The sequence below is a fragment of the Photinus pyralis genome, unplaced genomic scaffold (genome assembly GCF_008802855.1).
Source record: "Photinus pyralis isolate 1611_PpyrPB1 unplaced genomic scaffold, Ppyr1.3 Ppyr1.4_LG1, whole genome shotgun sequence".
NCBI lineage: Eukaryota > Metazoa > Arthropoda > Insecta > Coleoptera > Lampyridae > Photinus > Photinus pyralis.
Window position 1 is genome coordinate 24473796 of NW_022170249.1, and position 20079 is coordinate 24493874.

A 20079-nucleotide genomic window follows, 5' to 3' on the forward strand; every position below is an offset into this window, starting at 1 on the left:
AATAGGTATATTTATGGGCAAAAAACCAATTTCGACAAAAAATTCAAAGGGCTGTAACTTTTGATCTAGTAGTCCGATCTTGGAACTGTTTGAAATTATGGATTCTACAGGCCACATTCTATAAGAAAATATTTCCGGTCCATCTGAGACAATTTTTTTTCTGGGCAAAAAAAAAGGCAGTGCACAACCTTCGTTTTTTTACCAAAAATCGACTACACCAAAATTTCTCGGGAAAAAACGTTTTCTTATTAATTTGGGTGCGTAGAATCCAAAACGATTCGTACTTTTTCGATTAGGCGTCTCAATCAAAAGTTATGGGCAAAAAAATTCCTGTTTTTAAAATTTAAAATTCTAATTTTCGTCATTTCGTGAAAGGCAAGACGCAGGTACCTCACCTCAGTAGCAGTACTAAGTACCTGATACCTATTTGTTATTTTGGGCATCAATGTAGCGAATTGCCGATCGATGCCGAATAGCCAAATCGTTGACTGCCAACACTGATCAGTCACTGAATAGTGAATACTGAATACTACAGAATATTTAGATTTTAGTGACTTTAGACTTTAACCAAAACCAAAATTGCTCTCTATATATACCTATATATTATTGCCTTTATTTTAAAGTGGGCGGAGCGGATAGCGGAGTATTACCTAAATACCTAATAGCTTTGACGATAACTCAATTCTTCTGGGGGGGGGGGATATATCCCCTTCCCCTCCGTAAATACGCCACTGTAAGGAGCTAGAGCAAAAGCTCCACCGAAAACGTGAGTTTTTTGAAAATTGCTTACCTTTAAGAGCTTGTAGCTGGGAAACGTAGCGTTTTTTGGAAATCTATAATGGTGGCCACTTAAATAGTTGAAAAGTAAAAATAGGTATTGTACCTAAATATTTAAATGGTCGCCATTTTGGAAATTGATTGCGATCAAAATTATATTCAGTAACCTCAGCTTTGGGACAGGGCGTTCCGGAACCCGAAATGCCAGGTGATCGTGACCTAATCTCATTGAATTGAAATCACATAACGAGTGTTTAAAAGTTGTGGTTACTGCTACACCAGGCATGTCCTGTATTTTGCCGTACACTGTACATAGGACAGCTTAATGTTAGTTATAACCTCAAAAAAATTATAAACTACACCTTCGAATTCGAAGTGATTATACATAATTTATTTACATTATGAGTGATAGAAATATTGACCAAAGTCTCAGAAAGCCTAGACGCACCAAAGGAACTCCATTCTACAGACAACGACACTATTATTCTTTGGGCTTTCTTGGTTTAAGTGCGATATGTGGATGGCTTTATTTGTAATTTTCTTTTCATTTATTTCAACTGGAGGTGAAATTTTGCTTGTATTTAGTACATTATGTAACAAATTGCACCTCCGGATTTTTAATACACGGCATGATGCCACTACCAAATTCATTGCAGTACCTTCGCAATGTTACTTACCTTATTTATTTTGCGGCAGTGGCTAATGCCAAATTAAGTGTTGGATAAAATGTAGAATCTTTTCAGGTCGTGGAGTGAAGCGAGGAAACTTGGCAAAGATGCGGAGAACGGTAAATTTGATTATCCCGATTCATTAAAAGAGCACATAGCTTCTCATAAAGTCGGCTATGATCCTGCGATGCTACAGGTACTTTTGAAGCTTCAACAGAAAGCTGACGAAAAAGTGACGACTTCTCAGCCGCAGTCTGGTTTCAGTAAATTGTTTAGCCAACCTGATGTGTAACCTGTTATTTTTAGTCTGTTTACTAGGAATTAGGTTATAAATAGAAATTTTGTTGCTCACTAAAAAAAATTTAGTGGTAAAGGATGTTTTCCACAGTCTAAACTGAACGTGAATTCCTTGAGGGAAAAAATCGAGAGGGCAGGAGAAATTTAATGAACCTTTTAATTGAAATCCCCACGTTTATAAACAATGTAAACATAAATAACAAATTTCTAAACTTAACATTAATTTATAATTCAAAGAAATTGATCAACTTAAGACCCTTTATTTCAACTTCACTATAGTTGTGTCAAGCGTCTCATCGCTTGAATCGTCATCTGATTGAGCATTTAAAAGATCTTGTATCAAGTCTATCTCTCCAACAGAATTGATATTACAATCAGCGCCATTACCTTCTCCCGTAACATTCTTAATGGTGACAAACGGAAACCTGCAAAAAAACAATTGAATCATCAATGTATTTTTCGGATACTTTAAGGACATACATTTTTAACATGTCAAAGTTGCCATTGGGACAATCTTCTAATTCGTTACGAGTCTCTACTCCTACAGCAAAATCACAGCAGTTTCTGAAGTGGCACGAATCCAATTTAACGGTGCTGTTATCGTAAATTGTCAAACCGAAACGGGCATTTTCTATCTTCGTATTGGTCACATGTACTTTGGAGAGAAAATTTGCAATGATGGCTCTCTCGAAGCCGACAATATCACAGTCGATTACGTTTAATATTGCACCAGGGGAGACAATAATACCGTCGCACGTATGGGACTTGACGGCATTAACGAATTTACAATTCTTCAAGGTAACCGTGCCTTGCCGAACGAGTAAGCCGCATTGAGCGGCTTGTACTTCTATCGTTAGATTTTCGAAGGTGCAAGTGCCACAGCAGTCCAACATGTTGATTTCCTGCGGCGAGAATACGACCGTGTCGTCTCTCCCGAACAGACCTTTTAACACCCCGCCGTTCTGCAGGGCGTACAATTCTTTAAAGCTATGCCTGCAGTTGCTGAGTAAAATGACATCGTCGGTGGCCCCATCGATTAAGGCTGTGTTTAACGAGGGTTTGTAGCGGACGTTCGTTGCGCCGACGTGGGGCTTGACATGGTTAAGAAACGTGATGTAATCGTCCACTTTGCCCTGGGGTAGTACCACAACGTGAGCCGGCTCGTTACCTTTACGTTTCGGTACCAATCGCTCCCGCCGTTTAAGCAGGGCAAGCCGCAAGAGGGGATTCTCAAGAAACTCCACTTCGTTCCGGATTTGCATCATACGCACGCGATATTTCGCATCGTCTTCCACGCACCGTCGTTTATGTAAATGCCGCGCCTCAGTTATCAAGTTATTTATATGTACAGCGGTATGCTTCGGAATGTTATTAGTGGATATTTCGTAAAACAAACGTAGACGTGATTCCAAATGCTCGCGAACCCAATTTATGGAATCGTCCTCTTCTAAATCCCACGGCATAAAGATGTAAAGATAAAACACTCGTAAACTATCCAGGCAGTCGGCGGTCGAGGAAAGACCTGGCTGGTGAGATGGATCTTGTTTTTTGGTCGGCCATAGTTCGATTAGTGGAACGATAAAATGTCTACCTGACAAATTTGTGTCGCCATCATCTGCAAGAACTTTAACGGTAGCTGCCAGTTTCTCGTAATGGACATCTACCACATGCACAAATACAGTTATCGGGAATTCAATTTTAAGTTGTTCGCATATAAGCCTCGGTATCTTCCAAATGGCATACCATCCAGATACCTGGATAGCCAATTCCGCGTAAATTGACCATTTTTTGTGCACTTGGGAGGAGTGAACAAGTTTATGGTGAGGGTCTGTTAAAATCTCTGTATATTCTTGCAGCCTATGTTCATAGCTCTTATTGAATGTTATCACAGGATTCATTTTTGAAAATAACGTTAAACGTGATGAATAAACTAAGACAACAAATGAAGAAAATCCCAAATGAAAAGACAAGAGCACAAGACAGTTACTTTTTCTAAGAATTTGAATTTTTTTGTTTTGTTTGTGATCAGTGCTACCAACTTTACTAACTTTCAGAGTTTTTGAACATACAGGGTGTCCGACGATATTTATACAATGTGCTCAAAGGGAAATCAGCACTATAGCTATTTTTATTATTATTGCAACTACGAAATTGATTAAATTAGCAAAGACCAAAAACAATTGCACATTAAGTTATTCAAAAACTACTTTTTTAATGTATCGCCATATTTAAAAAAACAAAATTTTGAATTTAAAAAAAACTGTGCATAGGCATTACACACGACAGAAGTAAAACATCCCTAGTTTGAAATGCAAACGAATCTCATATAAATGTAGGTCAATTGATTAAGAACGGTAAACTAATTAGCACGTCAATTGAACCGTCCTCATTTCAGAAAGATTCCCCTCGTGCTCCCACTTCCAACGTGCGGGCGTGAGGAGTGGGGGAATCCGTGCGCTCTACACTCATTCGCGTTTCACTATTGCCGTGACCGTGGCCGTTGGCGCTCGTACTATTCGACTTACCCTACGTTGCCTAAAGAAGTTTCACTTCAAAAATCAGTTTTATTACATGATTGCATAAACTGAATTGGAACATTCGAAACCATTCGCAAATAATCGCATGTACACAGACAGACGGGCGGACAGAAAGTCCATAATCATAAACTCGCTTATTTGCGCTCGTTAATAAATATTAATAATTGTAGCTCGAATTCCGTTATTTTGAAATTTAGTTTAGGCGTTAGAAGTGAGCAATAATTAAATTGAAAAATTTGACTTTTTGGTATAGCAGAACTTTTTTACAACCAAAGTAGACTGTAAGTCTGTCAGTTAGTGAGAGGGCATTTTGGGTCCTTAAGGGCTTCTCTGGAAGGTATACTATCTTTTCCAATCTTCTCTAGAAAATGCTTTTAAAAACGTCTTCTTAAAAATCTTGAACAAAACGGGTTTGGGAATTCTCTTAGAATTTCTCCAGCTTAAAAGGTTTGCACTAGTTCGAAAGCACTGTAAATTTTGGTGGATTTTTTATCGAACTCATCGGAAAATACAATCCCCCTACGATTTGTTCGTTGGAACGTGGATCACTGGCCGTCGGCCGAGCAATTTTATGTTTTTATCTATGCTCGTCGACTGGGAAAATAGGTAAAAGAATATGGAAACTTAAAAAGTAACTTTAAATGAACGGGAGAGAATGCATGGCCATTGAATTGTTCAGTAGAAATTGCTGTTGTGATTTTGGAACTAGTTCAACTATTACAAGAAATTATTTTGGAAAAGTATAGGGATTACAAAAGAGATGGCGCAAATGTACCAATTGCATACACAAAAGACAATTCCAGATACTGGTTCATTGAAGTGCAATTGCTCTACAAATCCTACATGAAATTGCACATTTTCAACTGCCCTTTAAGGAAAATTGAGTCGGACGTGGCTATTAAGTGCATAAATTAAAATGTACTTATGAAGGTGGTTACGGACGTGGCGACATCTCATTGGAACTTGTTCAACTATTAAAAGAAAATAATAAGGAAAAGTATAGGGATTACCAAAGAGATGGCGCAAATGCACCAATTGCATACTCAAAAGACAATTCCAGATACCAGATAAAAAAAATTGTCTCATATCGACCGGGAAAAAACATTTTCTTATAGAATGTGGCCTGTAGAATCCATAATTTCAAACAATTCCAAGATTGGGCTCCTAGTTCAAAAGTTACAGCCTTTTGAATTTTCTTTCGAAATTGGTTTCTAGTCTATAACTTTTGATTGAGAAGTCTAATCGAAAAAGTACGAATTGATTTGGAGTCTACGCCCCAAAATTCCAGATACTGGATCATTAAAGTACAATTGCTCTACAAATCCTACATGAATGATGAAATTGCACATTTTCAACTGCCCTTTAAGGAAAATTGAGTCGGACGTGGCTCTTAAGTGCATAAATTAAAATGTTCTTGTGAAGGTAGTTATGAGTAGAACCTTGTGAATAAACACCATCCTCATTTTCTCATATGTATATGGTATGAACTCAGCTTACGGAAAAATGCGTGTTAATAATAAATGAATGCGACCATTGAGGAAGATATTTTCTACTTCTGTTCTTCTTATTATTTTTATTATTCTATCTCATTTGTTTTGACGTTTGGTTTTGACGTTCCAAATTACAAGTCAAGTGACAGTTCGCAGTAGTAAAGCAAAGTGGTCATTCTACACATTTTTAAAAACAGTAGCCAAAGAAAACTCGGTAAGTAATAAAATGGATTTAAAAGTGCCCCTCAGCAGCAACCGATAAATTTCTTTTTAGATTATGGCGTTAAACGCCTGTACAAGCAATTTGTTGAAAATTACGCAGCAGCCCTTGAAAGCTTTGACAGCCTGTTATCACCCCAATGTAATCGATCATTACGAAAATCCCCGCAATGTTGGCTCATTAGACAAGGGCGACGTTAACGTCGGAACCGGCCTAGTAGGCGCTCCGGCTTGCGGCGACGTCATGAAGTTGCAAATCAAAGTCGACGAAAACGGTAAAATTGTCGACGCCAAGTTTAAAACGTTCGGTTGCGGATCGGCAATCGCGAGTAGCTCGCTGGCGACGGAATGGGTTAAGGGAAAAACAGTGGATCAAGCTTTGAAACTGAAAAATACGGACATCGCCAAAGAGCTCTCTTTGCCGCCCGTCAAGTTGCACTGTTCGATGTTGGCGGAGGATGCGATAAAAGCGGCGCTGTCCGATTATCGTATTAAGCAAAAAAATGGTGAGGCGGCAGATGTGAAGAGCGCTGCTTGATGTGTTTCAGGTTGTGATGTAGATATTGTAGGTATAGTGCATATTATAGAATGTAATTGAAAACCTAAATAAACCTTAGCCCTCATGTTGATCTTTCATTAAAGTCGATTTGTTTAATATCAATTTAAAAGTGATACAAATGTTTAGGGACGAGACTGGAAAAATTTCGACAACTGGAAATGGAAATTTCCATGTCTATGGAAATATTTTTAATTTGAAACTGTATGTTTCCAAGCATTTTGAGACTACCCAAAATATTCAGTTATAGAAAAATTCATGATTTGTTTTGTCTAAGCACAACTGGGATACCCTTAACGTATAGTTATCTGGTGCCTTCCACATCCTGATGTTTGTTTTTCTTATGAAAGTCATTTTTACTTTTTGTGTCATTTGATAGAGCATTTTTTTCTGATTTCAAAAATATAAATATCACTATTTTTTAATATGAAATGGTGCTATTAATTTTGTATATGCTTGTTTTATTCTGGTTTAGAAGTATTAGTTTATGGATGCAATAAGTAATAATCCCGCTCTCCCACCAAATTTTTACTCAAATACGTCGCCCAATCCAAATTCGAAACAACCCCCCTTTTTCGGATTCCAAGTCCTTTTGAAAGCGCGCCATCTTAACCAATACAAATACCGCATTTTCAACACATGCTCGGATATTGGCAAAACGGAGCCTTAACTTTTGATGTCTGTGAGATTGTGGCAACACTGTGACGTTTATCTACTTGAACACCGATTTCTTATGTTAAAGCACTTTATTTCTCGAATATAAGCTCGGTTCTCTTTCACTATGAAGTGGTACACGTATAAAATTTCCTATATCAGCAATTTTGTGAATTTAACAAACAATCTTAAATACCTAAAGCGACCTGTTACATTGGTTGAAATGTTTATTTAAAAAAATTATAATGAGTAGTAAAATGATTAATTATTATTAAAATTATATAAACAGTTACTTTAAAAACATAACTAAATATACTTATATACAATAAAAATATTTTCTAATGATAGCAAATTGACTAGATCGTTTTTCCCTTTGAGTGTTTTTGTCGATTTCTCGAGTGTTGTTCTGTTCGAATGGTGATGCATTTTTTATCTAAAAAAGTTAACAAATCCTGCAAAAAAAAACGTTGCATTTAAGCATTCGTCACTTTGTAGTTACCTGAATGTGAAACTTATACCCGTGCATTTTTAGAGTTTTATACAAAAGCTGTAAATTGAGCGGTTCGTAGAGTAGAATACTTTTCTGAAGATTTGGATCTGACGCCACTAAATTGTGCCATACGATGTGCAGAGGTATCTGACATGACGCTATCCTTTTCGAGTGGGTTTTTTCAAAGATTAGTTCTTCACCTTCTCTGAAAAAAATGAAGAAAATAGACACAAACTTCCACTTCTATATTGAAGAGAAAGAATGAAGACATATGCACTCTTTGTGTTATATTATAGTAGTACTTACCCAAAATCTTCATTTATGCTAAGTTTTTCGGCAATAAGAGCCCTTTTACATGTAACTGTTTTCCTTTTCTTTGTGACATTCTCTGCCAAACCTTCCCTGGCAGTAACTACATCAGTATGGCTAAGTACCGGATGAGTCGAGTTGTAAATGTAGTCTAACAATTTTATACCGTGCTTCCGCTTTAACGGTTTTATACCGAATTTTTCTAGTTCCCTGGTAATTTTTGGCGTATCCATTTCGTTATAATTGACGCCAGGAGTAACATTGGTTGTCTTAATTATCATTTCCGACTTCGGTGTGTTGCATTCGTTTGCAGTTGGCACCGTGTACAAAATGGTATCATTCAACCCATCGTTTTCTTCCAAGGGACCGAGATCCGAATTGCTTTCCGTAAATGATAGAGACCCTTCTAAGACACCGCCCACTCCGTGATTGCACGAATAATTAATTTCGTCGTCACTAATGACAATACTTTCCTCCGACTTAAAAGAATTGGTGAAAACAGGACTGTTCTGGTTCCTGGTGAAGGCAGATAGATTAATTTCATTATCGAAAAGCTCATCGAGGGTATCCCTAGGCCATTGCACACTTCGATTCCTATAAGTCTCGCCCAAATTATGCACGCCGTCCAATAAGTCACTTTCATCCACATTCAAGACATTTTGAAATACATCAGAAATTCCAGTTTGTAACTGACCCTTGTTACTCGTGTTACTTTCACTACTCGACGATTGTGTTAGGTCAAAACAATCTTCCTCTTTGTGTTCAAGTTTACTCTCTGGCGCTTCTTTGCTATTACTGATCATAGAATTTTGTTGAAGGTTTGATTTCCTTGGAGTGAGTAACGATTCTGAGCTTTCTTCCCCATTGGCAGGTGACTTTCGTGCAGGCATGTAATAAAGGTTGTCATCATCAGAATCGAACAGTTCCGGCGAAGTACAAACTTTTTTATTGAAATCTTTAATACAAGTCTCGGTTTTATTAGGCGAATCAGCTAAAGGACGATTAACAGGTGACACAGACCGTCCTGGAATTTTGTGCCAATCTTTCAACAGTGAGCCACATTTAATTCGACTCGGATCCAGATTTAAATGCTCTACGTAAAAATCACAACACAAGAGATCACTCATTTTAAAAAGCGATCGGTCAGGCTTAAAGTACCGTTGTAACATACTGCTGACAAGAGTTACACTTTCATAAAAAGTCTGTACACTCGGCTTATCGCACAATAATAAATCGGAAATCTTAGTGTTAATGATTTCTTCGCGTTCTTCTCGAGTGCGCAACATTAATACAGGCGTTATATACTTCTTTGGCTTGTCCTTCCTTCTCTGTAATACATAAGCAGTGAACATGAAAACGTTAACACAATGCGTACCTCTGAGACAGGTCGCCGATTTCCAACTGAAAGCTTGCTTCCACCCGGTTTAAACGCAAACTGTTCCAAACCCAACATGAATTTGCCGTCGGCACATTGATTTTGCAAAGATCTCGACATCGCAATAGCCATATCCATATGTTCCCGATTCGTGTCAGTTTCAACACAGTTAGTAAACGAGCTAATTCTCGGTTGCCTACGCAAGTGAAGCTTCTTTTTCGTCGACTTCTTCGTTGTAACCGAAGGTTTGGCTTTAGGTTGTATTTTTTTCGGGTTGTTAAAGTGCTTGGGGGTTTTAAAATCTGTCCCCTCATTGCTACTGTTCAAATCCACTTGAATGTTTGTTAAAATGTTTTTATACGGGGAGTCGCTGCTACTATTTAAGTCCTCGTCGCGGGTCACATTTTCGCAATCTTGTTTACTTTTAAAATAATTTGAAATGCTGCAGTTTTCCATTTAAATCCATAAAGTTTTTCCAAATTCTTGTTTATTTACAAAAAAGTGAGGTTAGATCTCATCCACAGTGCTACCAACCTACCATTGCAGCACATACACGATGCGTCATCAATAGACACTATACATACAAACATCTGAGGGAATTTAATTCTTTCATTACTTATGAAACGCGTTTAAAATACAGTAAGACCTTAGAAGTAGGTGAGGCTAACAAAGATTAGAAAGAGCCTTTTCCTATGTTCTTGCGCTTTTCCACGTATAAAGTCTGGTATAATCTCGTAGGAAAGTTCTAAAAAGCGTTCTTCTGTTACTTCTTGCTTGCTGGTTAAGACCTTATAAATGCTTTGAAAACCATTGATGCAACTTTCCGGGGCCTTCTCAAGTATACATGCTAGAGACCTTTCGAGAGACTCCTTATTGTAGCGTATTTGAGTTCAGTTCCTATATGCGCTTGTGTTATCAATTGTATTCACTGTTATAAATTAATCCATTTTTAGACTGTTGCAAAATTATTGTCAATTATGTAATTATAAATAAATAAAGAAACGACGTTACAGTATGAACTTTTTGGAAATGTGGATGTGGAGAAAAATTTTGATCAATTGGAAAGAGAGTGTGAGAAATGTGCAAGCATTTGGACTCTGCTATACTAATGTTCTTAATAATGTAGCAGCAATAATACATAATACAAATTATGAACAAAATTTATTCGAAACATGTAATTACAAAAAGAAAAAACAAAATTATCCAAAATATTAAAAGATACATATTAATATTGAATCTCTTTTTCCAGAGCCACCGTAAGATCAGTTAAGGAACGAAGTTCACCACCTGTTTCCACAGAAACGATACGACCCCTCTTTCTATCGTCCAATTCTTCCGACAGCTGCTTAATTTTTTCTAGCTGTCCTTCGTGCTGTTGCAAAAGACATTTTATTTTCTTATTCAAATTTGCAATGTCCTTAAAAATAAGAATAAAAATTAAATGAAATAATTAAAATTGATCTTACAAATTCATCGGCTGTTTCCCGCATTTTTTGCAATACAGACTCCGATTGTTCCGAATATTTGGTGCTGGAAGCAAATACAATTATTAAAAGTGCATTTGCACGATTGAATTACATTATCTGCGACATTTGCATCTCTATGAACTCCTTTTGTAAGTTTGCAAGTTGGTCGACACGCAAATTATTAATATGGCACAAGCCTTTATTAATCAATATTTGCTCGACAATTTGTGCTTGCAACATTCGCTTACGTTGTTCCTCCAATCGAACACTCTCCCTTATCGTGTAGTACTCTTTCAGTGTTTCTAGGTAGACTGTAATCACCGTATCTTTTGTTTCACATTGTTGATTGTGAAGAACTCCTTTTTCCTTCAACAGTTCCAAAATCTTATCGTAGTCAACAGGTTTATCTTCGGTCATCTTGATTTGAGACCACCTGAAATGGACAATTAACAGTTTTGAAAATGGGTTTACGCTTATAAATAAATTATAAATAAATAATAAAAACTACAGGAAATAGCTCACAATTTTTCAATTCAAACAAACGAATAGAAATTTTAATTCGCAACGTTGCCGGTTCTCTCATTTTAGGCGGTTGTAAAAATGTTTGTCACATCTAGAAAATGCTTTTATTAAAAATCTGTTTTAAGCATCTCAAGAATTTTCCGCTTCCCAATCATTGAAACCAGTATCTGAAGTATCGACGATTGCCCAGCGAACCGAAGACAAGTTCGGCACAATTACCTTCAAAAGAAAACCTTTATTTCGTATAGGAAGTAGGTAAACTTGGAACAATCTGTGCCGATCTCGCCATCGGCTCACTCGGAAATCGTAGGTACAGTAATTTGGGCCTTTAGAGCTTTGTTAATAAAAAAATAGGCAAAGTTGGGCGGGTTTGAACCGATTCCGCACAAACTTGGTTACTTTTCTAAGAAGAAAAAGTGTCTAAACGTAATTTTAAAGTAAGGTGAAATATCTACGATTGCTGAGCGAGCCGAAGGCGAATTCGGCACAATTTTACTTATCTTTGCCTACAAAAGGACATGAGGAAGTAGACATTTTTGGCCAAATCTATGCCGAATTGACTCGCTCGGCAATCGTAGGTACAGTACTTTGGGTTTAAAGAAGCTTTAGCATAAAAAATATGCAAATTTGTACCGATTCACCCCAAATTTGGCTACTTTTTTAAGAAGAGAGAAGGTGCGTCTAAGGTATTTTTAAACGAAGTCTAAGGTATTTTTAAACGAAAGAGTTTGGCACCATTTCGCCTAACTTAAGTAACTTTGCCTTCAAAAGCAAACCTTGATCATTTCATATATAAGAAGTAGGCAAACTTGTCCGAATCTGTAGATACAGTACTTTGGGTTTAAAGGAGCCTTCATTGTTGGAAATGTTAGTTACAAACAGAACGTAAATGCATTTTCTTAAGGACTTTTTACTAGACTTCTCATAAATCTGTTTCGTAACTTCCGCAGTAGGTCACCGACCTCGACCATGCAATCCGTGGCAACGAGGTTTCCGACAATGGTTGTCGTGGATCTTAAGTTCGCTTCTTTTTAAGAAACGTGACAACGCTGTTTAGTGTTTCATTTCTACTTCACGCGTGTTGCTTGTATTCAGTACATAACCTCAATTTAGTATATTGAAAACTTAGAAAATTCCGAGGAAAACTAAAGTCTAAGACTCAAAAGAAGTTGACTGATTTCCAAGGTGTAGGTCTCTCTTAAATATTGCATAAACATACAAGAATTTACGACTGAAATCATGGAGGCAGTTAATGTGGAGTGCGAGAACGCCCAAGAGGAGAAGAACGTAATGCCCACCGAGATCCCCATGGAGGTATCAGAATTACCCAACGATGACATTAGAAAATTTCACGTTCTCGATGAAATTGAAAATAACAGCGAGTCACAAACGTCAGATAGTGACTCAGATTTACCTGATGATGAAGTAAACAAAATGCTCGATGAGGCGTTCAATGAAAGTAAAAAACGAAAGATTACAGAGGAAAAAGGTAAAAAAGTGGTCACTATTTCCGTTAATGATCTTGTTTGTTTAGAGGGTAATGGGGATAAACCGTTTGAAGAAAAAGATAAAGTTGTGCTTATTCAAAAGGGTCAGAATCACTTTGACATTTTACCTGAAGGATGGATCCAGTTGAGCCATAACAGTGGAATGCCTTTGTATCTTCATAAGGCTAGCCGAGTCTGTACCCTATCAAAGCCGTACTTTCTAGGGTCTGGGAGTGCTAGAGTTCGTGTTAAGCTGACTTTTAGTGGACGTGTTGTAGAGTGTGTTTGTTTTGTAGAAGCATCAGGTACCGTTAAGCGCTGTGCCTTGTCTGAGTTACCGTCGAGCTCTGGAGACCGAATTGGAACAAAGCAAATCTGCAACGGGTGGTATGATGAATGCGAGAATTGAAACGGCTCAAGAGAACATAGAATCACATAATTTATCGCCGGTCCAACTGCAAAAATACTGTGAGAAACTGTTTCACTTTCGAAGCATTAAAGTTATGAGGTTTAAGTCGTGGTCCCATCGACGTCAGTTTACAAAGAAGGCTAAACAAGAAAAACAACTTCAGCGGCCAACTCTGCCAGATGGTATTTTGTTTATAACAGTCCGTGTTAGCTTAACCAGTCGTTTATAGGGACAAAATTGATTACATTCCCCATTCAAAGCGCAGACGGCGATTCCTCACAAACCTCCAAAAGAGAATGGATTATGAATCCGAACGGCAAATCGTACGTTTGCATTTTACACGAGTACGTCCAGCACGCTCTAAAAAAACAACCCGCGTATAAATTTATCGAGCTAGGTTTGACGATCGCGAGGAAGTAATTTTTTGTTCTTTACTCGAACTTACAGAGAATGCGGCAACACCGTACGCCGCCACAATTTCGATTAACGACATGCAGTACGGCATCGGTTATGGAACGAGTAAAAAGCAGGCGAAAACTGAGGCCGCTCAATCCGCTTTGGAAATACTAATACCCGAAATGCGAACAAAGATCCATACCGATTCGAAATCGTCTGCGAATACGAGCAAAGCGCAGAATCAGGATTTATCGGTTGGTAAATTGTTGATAATTGAGTAAGCGTTTAAAGGTAAAAAGAGTTACATTGTACATGTGTCCCATTTTTGACATCTTTTATTGGCGAATCAGATTTAACAGTGAGACCTCTGGTGGCAGCACATTGTAATTACTATTGGTGGGATAAGACCACCAATTTGTTTATTTACAATGGTCAAAAGTAATCCATATTTTAGTTTTTACAAGTGAAAAAAACCCAAAAAGAATTTTTTTGAACATACTTTTTACCTTTAAATGCTCGATCACTTTTCCCGCACGCGAGTAACTTTATTATCTTTAACTTTCTTGTAGCTTTTTGACGAAATTAAGATAGAAGATCCACGTGTGACGGAGTTCTGCACGAAAACCACCGAACCTCTTCCGCACGACATCCTCCTCACCTGCCTACAGCGTAACTTCGGCCACGGCGACATTCAAGTGAGCTACGAGGGAAACACGTTAAAAAACCAAATGAACGAATACAAAATGACAGTCGGCAAACACTCGGCGACCGTTATATGCAAAAATAAAAAAGACGGTAAGCAGCGCGCTTCCCAGGCGATTCTGCAGGCGTTGCATCCGTACATAACGTCGTGGGGATCGTTACTGCGTTTGTACGGCAATTGCTCCGTGAAAAGTTTCAAGGAGAAGAAATTGGAGGAACAAGAGATCACGTTATTGCAAAGCAAGGCGGCCGTTAATTCGCCTAATTTCGCCATTTTGAATAAGCTGAAACACGAGTTGCGTAAGTTGAAGGAGTCTAGGAATGCGAATCAACCGATCGGCGTATTCATACCGCCTAATTGCGACATACTACCCACGTTTTCTTCGTCGAATTTAAAAAATGTTGATCTCTAGTAATTATTTCACTCATTTTAGACTTCGAGTTTAATGTTTGAATTTAAGTGACCAATGTTGCAAAGACTGGATGTATGCATATGTTTTATACAGGGCATTTCAAAATCATTGCATAATAACACGAAGCACTTTTTAAAATCATTTTGAAACACCTTGTAAAATATTATTTGATGTTGGTGTAATGCATACAATGATAATAATAATAATGACTAAGTATTTAAACATTATCCCACATAGATTAATTGAATGGAAATCAAATAAACAAATAATTAATTAATTTTTGGAAAAGTTCGTTTAAAAAGTGAAAGACTTGAAGTTTAAAAGCAATACCGGAATTTTTTTCTAAATGCGCCATTTTATTCTGAATTTAACGCATTTAAGATTTGCGTATCTGTCAATTTTTCTTTTTAGAATTTGGAGATGCAATGGCCCATTAATAAATTCATATCTTCAACCGTTCATGTGAGTGGTCTTCTTTATAATTGAATCTTTAAAGTCTGAGGAATTTTTTGAGTGACCGCCGAAAGTCATGAATAAATTTTTAGGACTGTTGCAAAAATTCCAAAGGTGACTCAACAGCAACTCATTTTTGATCGCATTGTATCAGAAATTAGAAAAACTGATATTTTTTTATTTGCTAATTTTTTAAAATCGCAGTAGCCATGAGAACTTATTCATGACTTTCACCGGTCACTCAAAAAACTCCTTAGACTTTAAAGGTTCGATTACAAACTATAGCGCTCACTTATCTTGAACGGTTTTAGCGATCTGAATTTTTGAATGGATCTGACAGACAGATACGCAATTCTTTAATGTGTTGAATTCAGAGGCGGATTAAAAAAAGTAGAAAATGGAATGTTTCTATTTAAAAAAACGAAAATGGCGCCAATTAATGCACCAAAAAGTGTCTAAAGTATAGAATTTGCTTTCCAGAGCATTTTGTCTCCCAAGCCCATTCTAGTGATGTTTAGTTAAAGCAAAGAAAAGTAACTAAGAAAGCGTTTCTGAGTACTTCGCAGAACATTCGCGCGGCCCCCCAAAGCCTTTTTCACTTTACAGAGCGTTTAAGGGTCTCCAGAGCTATATTTTTTGTCCCTATCTGATTCTGTAAAAATCCAATATGGTGTCCATAAGATATAAGAAAGTACTACGTCCACCAAACCAAAAAAATACTTTAAACCAAAGAGCCTCGATAACGTCTTCCTCTCCTATTTAAAACCTTCCCTTCTATACCTTTTGCCTCCACTTCCTTAGCAAATTAATGCGTCGTTGTACGCTATGCTACTGTATTTTCTTATCTTGAAACTAATTATTTAGCTTACGCCGCGATAACAAAATTTCTTATCTAAGATCGGAGATAAACTTTTACAAAACACCGCAAATATTTCCAAATATTGCGGCTAGTCTTTTAACACCTAATAAAATTGAACAAATAAATAAAATACAAGGTGATTATAAATAAAGCTGCAACTCATCATGAGATAAATGCGTATCCACTGTGGAATTTGCTGAACGTGCAGGTTTTGAATTAAGTGGAATCTTTAACAGCATTTTAGGATTGGTAGTAAGAAAGACATTAACCAATGAAAAATGTAGGCATCCCCCAATAAATTGCATAGGGGAATCACGGCATCTTTCTACAATAATTGTTGCAATAAGCGCAGAAATAGCTGCTGCAGAAGTTGCAATAAAAATTGCATCGTCTAATATGGTCTTAAACCAGAAAATTGCAGAATGTCTTACAGCAAGAACTTGCACGTGCAATTTTGACAAAACACAGAGCAATTTAATTCGAGCAATGTCTTGCGGTAATAAATTGCATCGTCTAATACGGTCTTTAGTGTAGAGTTGCAAATCTAAATTTAAAAAAAGAATACGAAAGTAAATGTGCTAACCGAACGAGTCATTACGCGCTAAAGAAAAACTGCAGTGAGTCAGTAGTAGCACAGATCTACACATACACAGATTGCTAACCTTATGCATTTTTTGGGAAACAAATTTAGGTAAACTTAAAAGCGCCCTCTATTGCGGAGCAGTATAAACATACCGTACCGTTAGATGTCGCTGAAACAAAATTAAAGCGCTAAAGTAAAGTCACTAGATATAGAAAGTACCGCAATCATCCGCCATTTTTGGGCAAATTTGCTGCCAACTTAAAAAAATTGACAAATAAAATCTGAATAGCTGTAATTTTTTATAACCTAACTTCATAGTACTGTCATGTTTTATAAAAATATATACAGATATCTCTAAACAGGTGGAACAATCCCTAACATTAAAGTTACTAGAATCTGGTAACTTCCGCCATTTTTGGTCAAAAATCATGCGTTCTCTCTCTAACACACGAGCCCAATGGATTGCGGTACTTTCTATATTTAGTGACTTTACGCTAAAGTTTGCTACGGTGACTTTATAGAGACAGTGGCGACAATAGGAGTTCGGCCGCCATTTTGCGTCAAAAAGTTGGCAACACACAATACACGTAGGCATGTGTGGCGTACGCCGCAACATCATATTAGGGAGCAGTCAAAATACCACATATTGCGAACGACTATTTCCTAAACGTTTACAACTTACTCAATGGTAGGGAAAATCATAATTATACGTCTTTTGCTTAGACCAATAATTTTGTAATAAATTGATTGGAGAGGAATTTTGTGTTTTATGTATTTAATAAGTGTAATAATCCGTTCTTATTGATATTACTGCCTTTTCATTTCCTTCACCTGCAAAGATATTCAGAATTTTACATTGAATAACTGTTCTTAATTCTGATATTCAATCCAATTGTTATAAATTTTCATCTAAAAAGGAAAGATGTTCTCATAATACTTGTAGGGATTTGTTTCTTACTAGAAACAACCAAATTCATATTTACAGTTTTTATATCGCTAATTGTACTAATAAAACGTTTAGAAAATAGTCGTTCGCAATATGTATGTGGTATTTTGACTGCTCCCTAATATGATGTTGCGGCGTACGCCACACATGCCTACGTGTATTGTGTGTTGCCAACTTTTTGACTCAAAATGGCGGCCGAACTCCTATTGTCGCCACTGTCTATAAAGTCACTGTATACCTAAATTTGTTTCCCAAAAAATGTATAAGGTTAGCACTCTGTGTATGTGTAGATCTGTGGTTAGCGTTGTAGATAAATCCTGAAAAATTTATAACAGGCGATCAAATTTGAAAAATGAGTGGCGGTCGAGTCGCCTTTGGAACTTAGGCAACTCATTTTTAATCGCGTACAATATAATAGTGCTGAAATTATAACTAATAAAACTGTTGGTATTTTCAACAACAAATTCTGTTCAATCGGCCCCACTGTTGAAAGCGTCATTATAATCGTATTTTTTGTGCAACTGCTTACTGAGGCTTTTCTTCAATTGTACTAAAACAGTAATCTGTTCTAGAATTTATTTCATCATGCTCAGGATGCACAAGATTTTGTCGTGATCTGATGTTTTTTAAGTGGACCTTCAAAAATACTCTGCAATATGTGGTGCCTTGGCTCCACTAACTGTAAGGTATCCCAGTCCCTGCACCTTGTGGAACCTGCATTTTCTGGATGTTGGACAGATACTTGTAGATTGCTATCCACAGTGTATAGGTACCTTTTCTACAGTCTTTGCATGCAAAGAGACTTCTCGTAATTTGTTCAAGAGAACTACTGGGTGACATGCTTTGTTTTTGGTGCTGAATGGGCGAAAACATAATTTTTTGAATTTTTGGAAACAATTGCTAAAGTTTGTAGGGCTGTTTGTCAGTAACTATTAGACCTACAAAATTGGAGTTAATGATTCTTGTGCTAAAAGAGATCCCCGAGGTAAAGCTCACGTTTTTCAAAGTTGCAAAATTAGGTTCACACTATTGGTTGATAGCACATAAAAAAATAAAATCTTGTGTGCTTTTTGCCTTTTCCTGTGTCTACTAGAGTTAACACTCGGATTTTGCACTTTTATAGATATAGAAAGTTGGCAGGGTGGGGGACAGTAAAGTTAACATGGCAGTACATTGAAAGTACTAGACGGTCATCAAATGTAAAGTAAATGTCAAAGTGGTGCATTGGGGGTACAGCATTCATTGCTGGGGCTCGTGTCGAGACAATACAGAGATACTTGAAAGACAAAATGAGAAATATAATTTATTAAACAAAAATTAAATTATTTATATAAATTTACAAAATAAAATTTCATATTCTAAAAAAGTGTTTATGTACAATCTAGTAGGTGTGCCTAAATTTAACTTAACAGCAAACACGCTCGAGTAATATTCTCAGTCTCGTCACCTTTACATATGTACAACAAATAAGTAGTAAAAATTTAACCTAAAGCCGATTACCGATTAACATTTTGATTAATTTCGAAAATAGTATCATCATCATCATCATCTAACTCTAAACGCCGCATTTCTAAATCACTTCTTCTCGCCGTTACTCCGTATTTTCTTACGGTGGAGGGTGCTTGAGCACCGTTCCTTAATCTAAAACGAAACTGTGAGCACATGAGGTAAAAGTGTCAAAATGCGTACCTGTACGATCGATAAACAAAATAAAAAACGACTACTGCACTTAATCCTATAAATACGTAAAATCCTCTCAGCAATGCGCCGGACTGAAGTAAATCTTTAGAATACTTTTTAACATTAGTCGTTACGGTAGATGATTCCTCATTTTTGTGATCTACAACATCCTTTGTCTTGCTGTTCTTCGTATCCTCCACATTTTTTGCTATCTCGTTCGAGTTTGCGTTAGGGACTTTCTCGTTGACTTTAACGGACGGTTTTGCCACTTGCTCGTCAAGGTTCACTGATATTTCTTGTACGGGCGCGGCATTACTATTTCCCGGTCCCTGTTCATGTCCCATAGATTGATACTTGATAGCGTAGACAGAAGTGTTAAAGGTTAGGTCTAGACAAATTGTTAAAATAATCCACACTAACATTTTTGTGAGTATAAAGGAAGGTTTTATAAATGAACATTTAAGTGGGTTGAGAATATTTAAAAATTATAATCAAATGTTGCAAAACAAGAAACTGCAAGTGGTGAAACTTTTTTAGGTTATGTTTTTGTGGACACGTCAAATTTATATTTCGCGGGAAGTTTGAATGGAATTCACTTTATAGAGATTTTTGATTTCAATTCCAGGATTGGAATCTTCACCGACTGTGATTTTTAGGTGTCCGTGTCCATAGCTGAGTATTCCTTTTGGATCATGCTGTATGTAAGTAATCTACGCATATAAATATTCTCAAATCTGGAAGATCTCTATGGGTGTGGTGTGGTAGGTTTAGCAAAGCGTCAAGTGCAGTTG

At 37.0% G+C, this 20079-nt stretch overlaps 6 protein-coding genes and 1 long non-coding RNA gene across 8 annotated transcripts; 3 read left to right on the forward strand and 4 right to left on the reverse strand.

Annotated features, from left to right (window-relative positions):
• Nucleotides 1–994: 994 nt before the first annotated feature.
• LOC116159756 lies at nucleotides 995–1588 on the forward strand. Its single transcript, XR_004143045.1, has 2 exons — nucleotides 995–1309; nucleotides 1521–1588. It is a non-coding gene; the product is annotated as an uncharacterized LOC116159756 (long non-coding RNA).
• A 293-nt stretch (nucleotides 1589–1881) lies between these two features.
• On the reverse strand, nucleotides 1882–3758 carry LOC116159754 (protein nessun dorma-like). The gene is made up of 2 exons (XM_031472830.1): nucleotides 2223–3758; nucleotides 1882–2167 (listed from the first exon to the last, which is right to left on the reverse strand). Exons 1-2 carry the CDS (start codon nucleotides 3638–3640, stop codon nucleotides 2002–2004), a joined length of 1584 nt encoding a protein of 527 aa, XP_031328690.1. The 5' UTR covers nucleotides 3641–3758; the 3' UTR covers nucleotides 1882–2001.
• Nucleotides 3759–5831: 2073 nt separating this feature from the next.
• On the forward strand, nucleotides 5832–6611 carry LOC116180143 (iron-sulfur cluster assembly scaffold protein IscU). The gene is made up of 2 exons (XM_031500008.1): nucleotides 5832–5983; nucleotides 6044–6611. The coding sequence occupies exon 2, from the start codon at nucleotides 6047–6049 to the stop codon at nucleotides 6524–6526; it is 480 nt and encodes a 159-aa protein (XP_031355868.1). The 5' UTR covers nucleotides 5832–5983; nucleotides 6044–6046; the 3' UTR covers nucleotides 6527–6611.
• Nucleotides 6612–7313: 702 nt separating this feature from the next.
• On the reverse strand, nucleotides 7314–9888 carry LOC116159761 (structure-specific endonuclease subunit SLX4). Its single transcript, XM_031472835.1, has 4 exons — nucleotides 9373–9888; nucleotides 7995–9325; nucleotides 7698–7893; nucleotides 7314–7650 (listed from the first exon to the last, which is right to left on the reverse strand). Exons 1-4 carry the CDS (start codon nucleotides 9826–9828, stop codon nucleotides 7555–7557), a joined length of 2079 nt encoding a protein of 692 aa, XP_031328695.1. The 5' UTR covers nucleotides 9829–9888; the 3' UTR covers nucleotides 7314–7554.
• A 630-nt stretch (nucleotides 9889–10518) lies between these two features.
• Nucleotides 10519–11413, reverse strand: LOC116159762. 2 transcript variants are annotated; one of them, XM_031472837.1, is made up of 4 exons: nucleotides 11361–11413; nucleotides 10951–11271; nucleotides 10839–10902; nucleotides 10519–10789 (listed from the first exon to the last, which is right to left on the reverse strand). In XM_031472837.1, the coding sequence occupies exons 2-4, from the start codon at nucleotides 11253–11255 to the stop codon at nucleotides 10598–10600; spliced, it is 561 nt and encodes a 186-aa protein (XP_031328697.1). In that variant the 5' UTR covers nucleotides 11256–11271; nucleotides 11361–11413; the 3' UTR covers nucleotides 10519–10597. The 2 variants fall into 2 exon arrangements, with proteins under 2 accessions (XP_031328697.1, XP_031328696.1); XM_031472836.1 differs by having other exon boundaries at nucleotides 10951–11405.
• Nucleotides 11414–12449: 1036 nt separating this feature from the next.
• Nucleotides 12450–15044, forward strand: LOC116159620 (microprocessor complex subunit DGCR8). The gene is made up of 6 exons (XM_031472646.1): nucleotides 12450–12849; nucleotides 12895–13088; nucleotides 13144–13438; nucleotides 13486–13653; nucleotides 13704–13906; nucleotides 14222–15044. The coding sequence occupies exons 1-6, from the start codon at nucleotides 12600–12602 to the stop codon at nucleotides 14765–14767; spliced, it is 1656 nt and encodes a 551-aa protein (XP_031328506.1). The 5' UTR covers nucleotides 12450–12599; the 3' UTR covers nucleotides 14768–15044.
• Nucleotides 15045–18898: 3854 nt separating this feature from the next.
• Nucleotides 18899–19849, reverse strand: LOC116166964. The gene is made up of 2 exons (XM_031482189.1): nucleotides 19298–19849; nucleotides 18899–19249 (listed from the first exon to the last, which is right to left on the reverse strand). Exons 1-2 carry the CDS (start codon nucleotides 19708–19710, stop codon nucleotides 19105–19107), a joined length of 558 nt encoding a protein of 185 aa, XP_031338049.1. The 5' UTR covers nucleotides 19711–19849; the 3' UTR covers nucleotides 18899–19104.
• Nucleotides 19850–20079: the final 230 nt, after the last annotated feature.

What these genes read in the sequence shown, in the direction of transcription:
- LOC116159754 (XM_031472830.1), bottom strand. Translation starts at nt 3,640, where the DNA reads ATGAATCCTGTGATAACATTCAATAAGAGCTATGAACATAGGCTGCAA. An exon ending in AACTTTGACATGTTAAAAAT is followed by an intron (nt 2,168 to 2,222) that starts GTATGTCCTTAA and finishes GTTTTTTTGCAG; the next exon opens with GTTTCCGTTTGTCACCATTA.
- LOC116159620 (XM_031472646.1), top strand. Translation starts at nt 12,600, where the DNA reads ATGGAGGCAGTTAATGTGGAGTGCGAGAACGCCCAAGAGGAGAAGAAC. An exon ending in AAAGATTACAGAGGAAAAAG is followed by an intron (nt 12,850 to 12,894) that starts GTAAAAAAGTGG and finishes TTGTTTGTTTAG; the next exon opens with AGGGTAATGGGGATAAACCG. An exon ending in CGCAGAATCAGGATTTATCG is followed by an intron (nt 13,907 to 14,221) that starts GTTGGTAAATTG and finishes ACTTTCTTGTAG; the next exon opens with CTTTTTGACGAAATTAAGAT.
- LOC116159761 (XM_031472835.1), bottom strand. Translation starts at nt 9,828, where the DNA reads ATGGAAAACTGCAGCATTTCAAATTATTTTAAAAGTAAACAAGATTGC. An exon ending in ATCGGCGACCTGTCTCAGAG is followed by an intron (nt 9,326 to 9,372) that starts GTACGCATTGTG and finishes TATGTATTACAG; the next exon opens with AGAAGGAAGGACAAGCCAAA. An exon ending in GGTATAAGTTTCACATTCAG is followed by an intron (nt 7,651 to 7,697) that starts GTAACTACAAAG and finishes TTTTTTTTGCAG; the next exon opens with GATTTGTTAACTTTTTTAGA.
- LOC116159762 (XM_031472837.1), bottom strand. Translation starts at nt 11,255, where the DNA reads ATGACCGAAGATAAACCTGTTGACTACGATAAGATTTTGGAACTGTTG. An exon ending in ATGCAAATGTCGCAGATAAT is followed by an intron (nt 10,903 to 10,950) that starts GTAATTCAATCG and finishes ATTTGCTTCCAG; the next exon opens with CACCAAATATTCGGAACAAT. An exon ending in GGGAAACAGCCGATGAATTT is followed by an intron (nt 10,790 to 10,838) that starts GTAAGATCAATT and finishes CTTATTTTTAAG; the next exon opens with GACATTGCAAATTTGAATAA.
- LOC116166964 (XM_031482189.1), bottom strand. Translation starts at nt 19,710, where the DNA reads ATGTTAGTGTGGATTATTTTAACAATTTGTCTAGACCTAACCTTTAAC. An exon ending in TTTGTTTATCGATCGTACAG is followed by an intron (nt 19,250 to 19,297) that starts GTACGCATTTTG and finishes GTTTCGTTTTAG; the next exon opens with ATTAAGGAACGGTGCTCAAG.
- LOC116180143 (XM_031500008.1), top strand. Translation starts at nt 6,047, where the DNA reads ATGGCGTTAAACGCCTGTACAAGCAATTTGTTGAAAATTACGCAGCAG.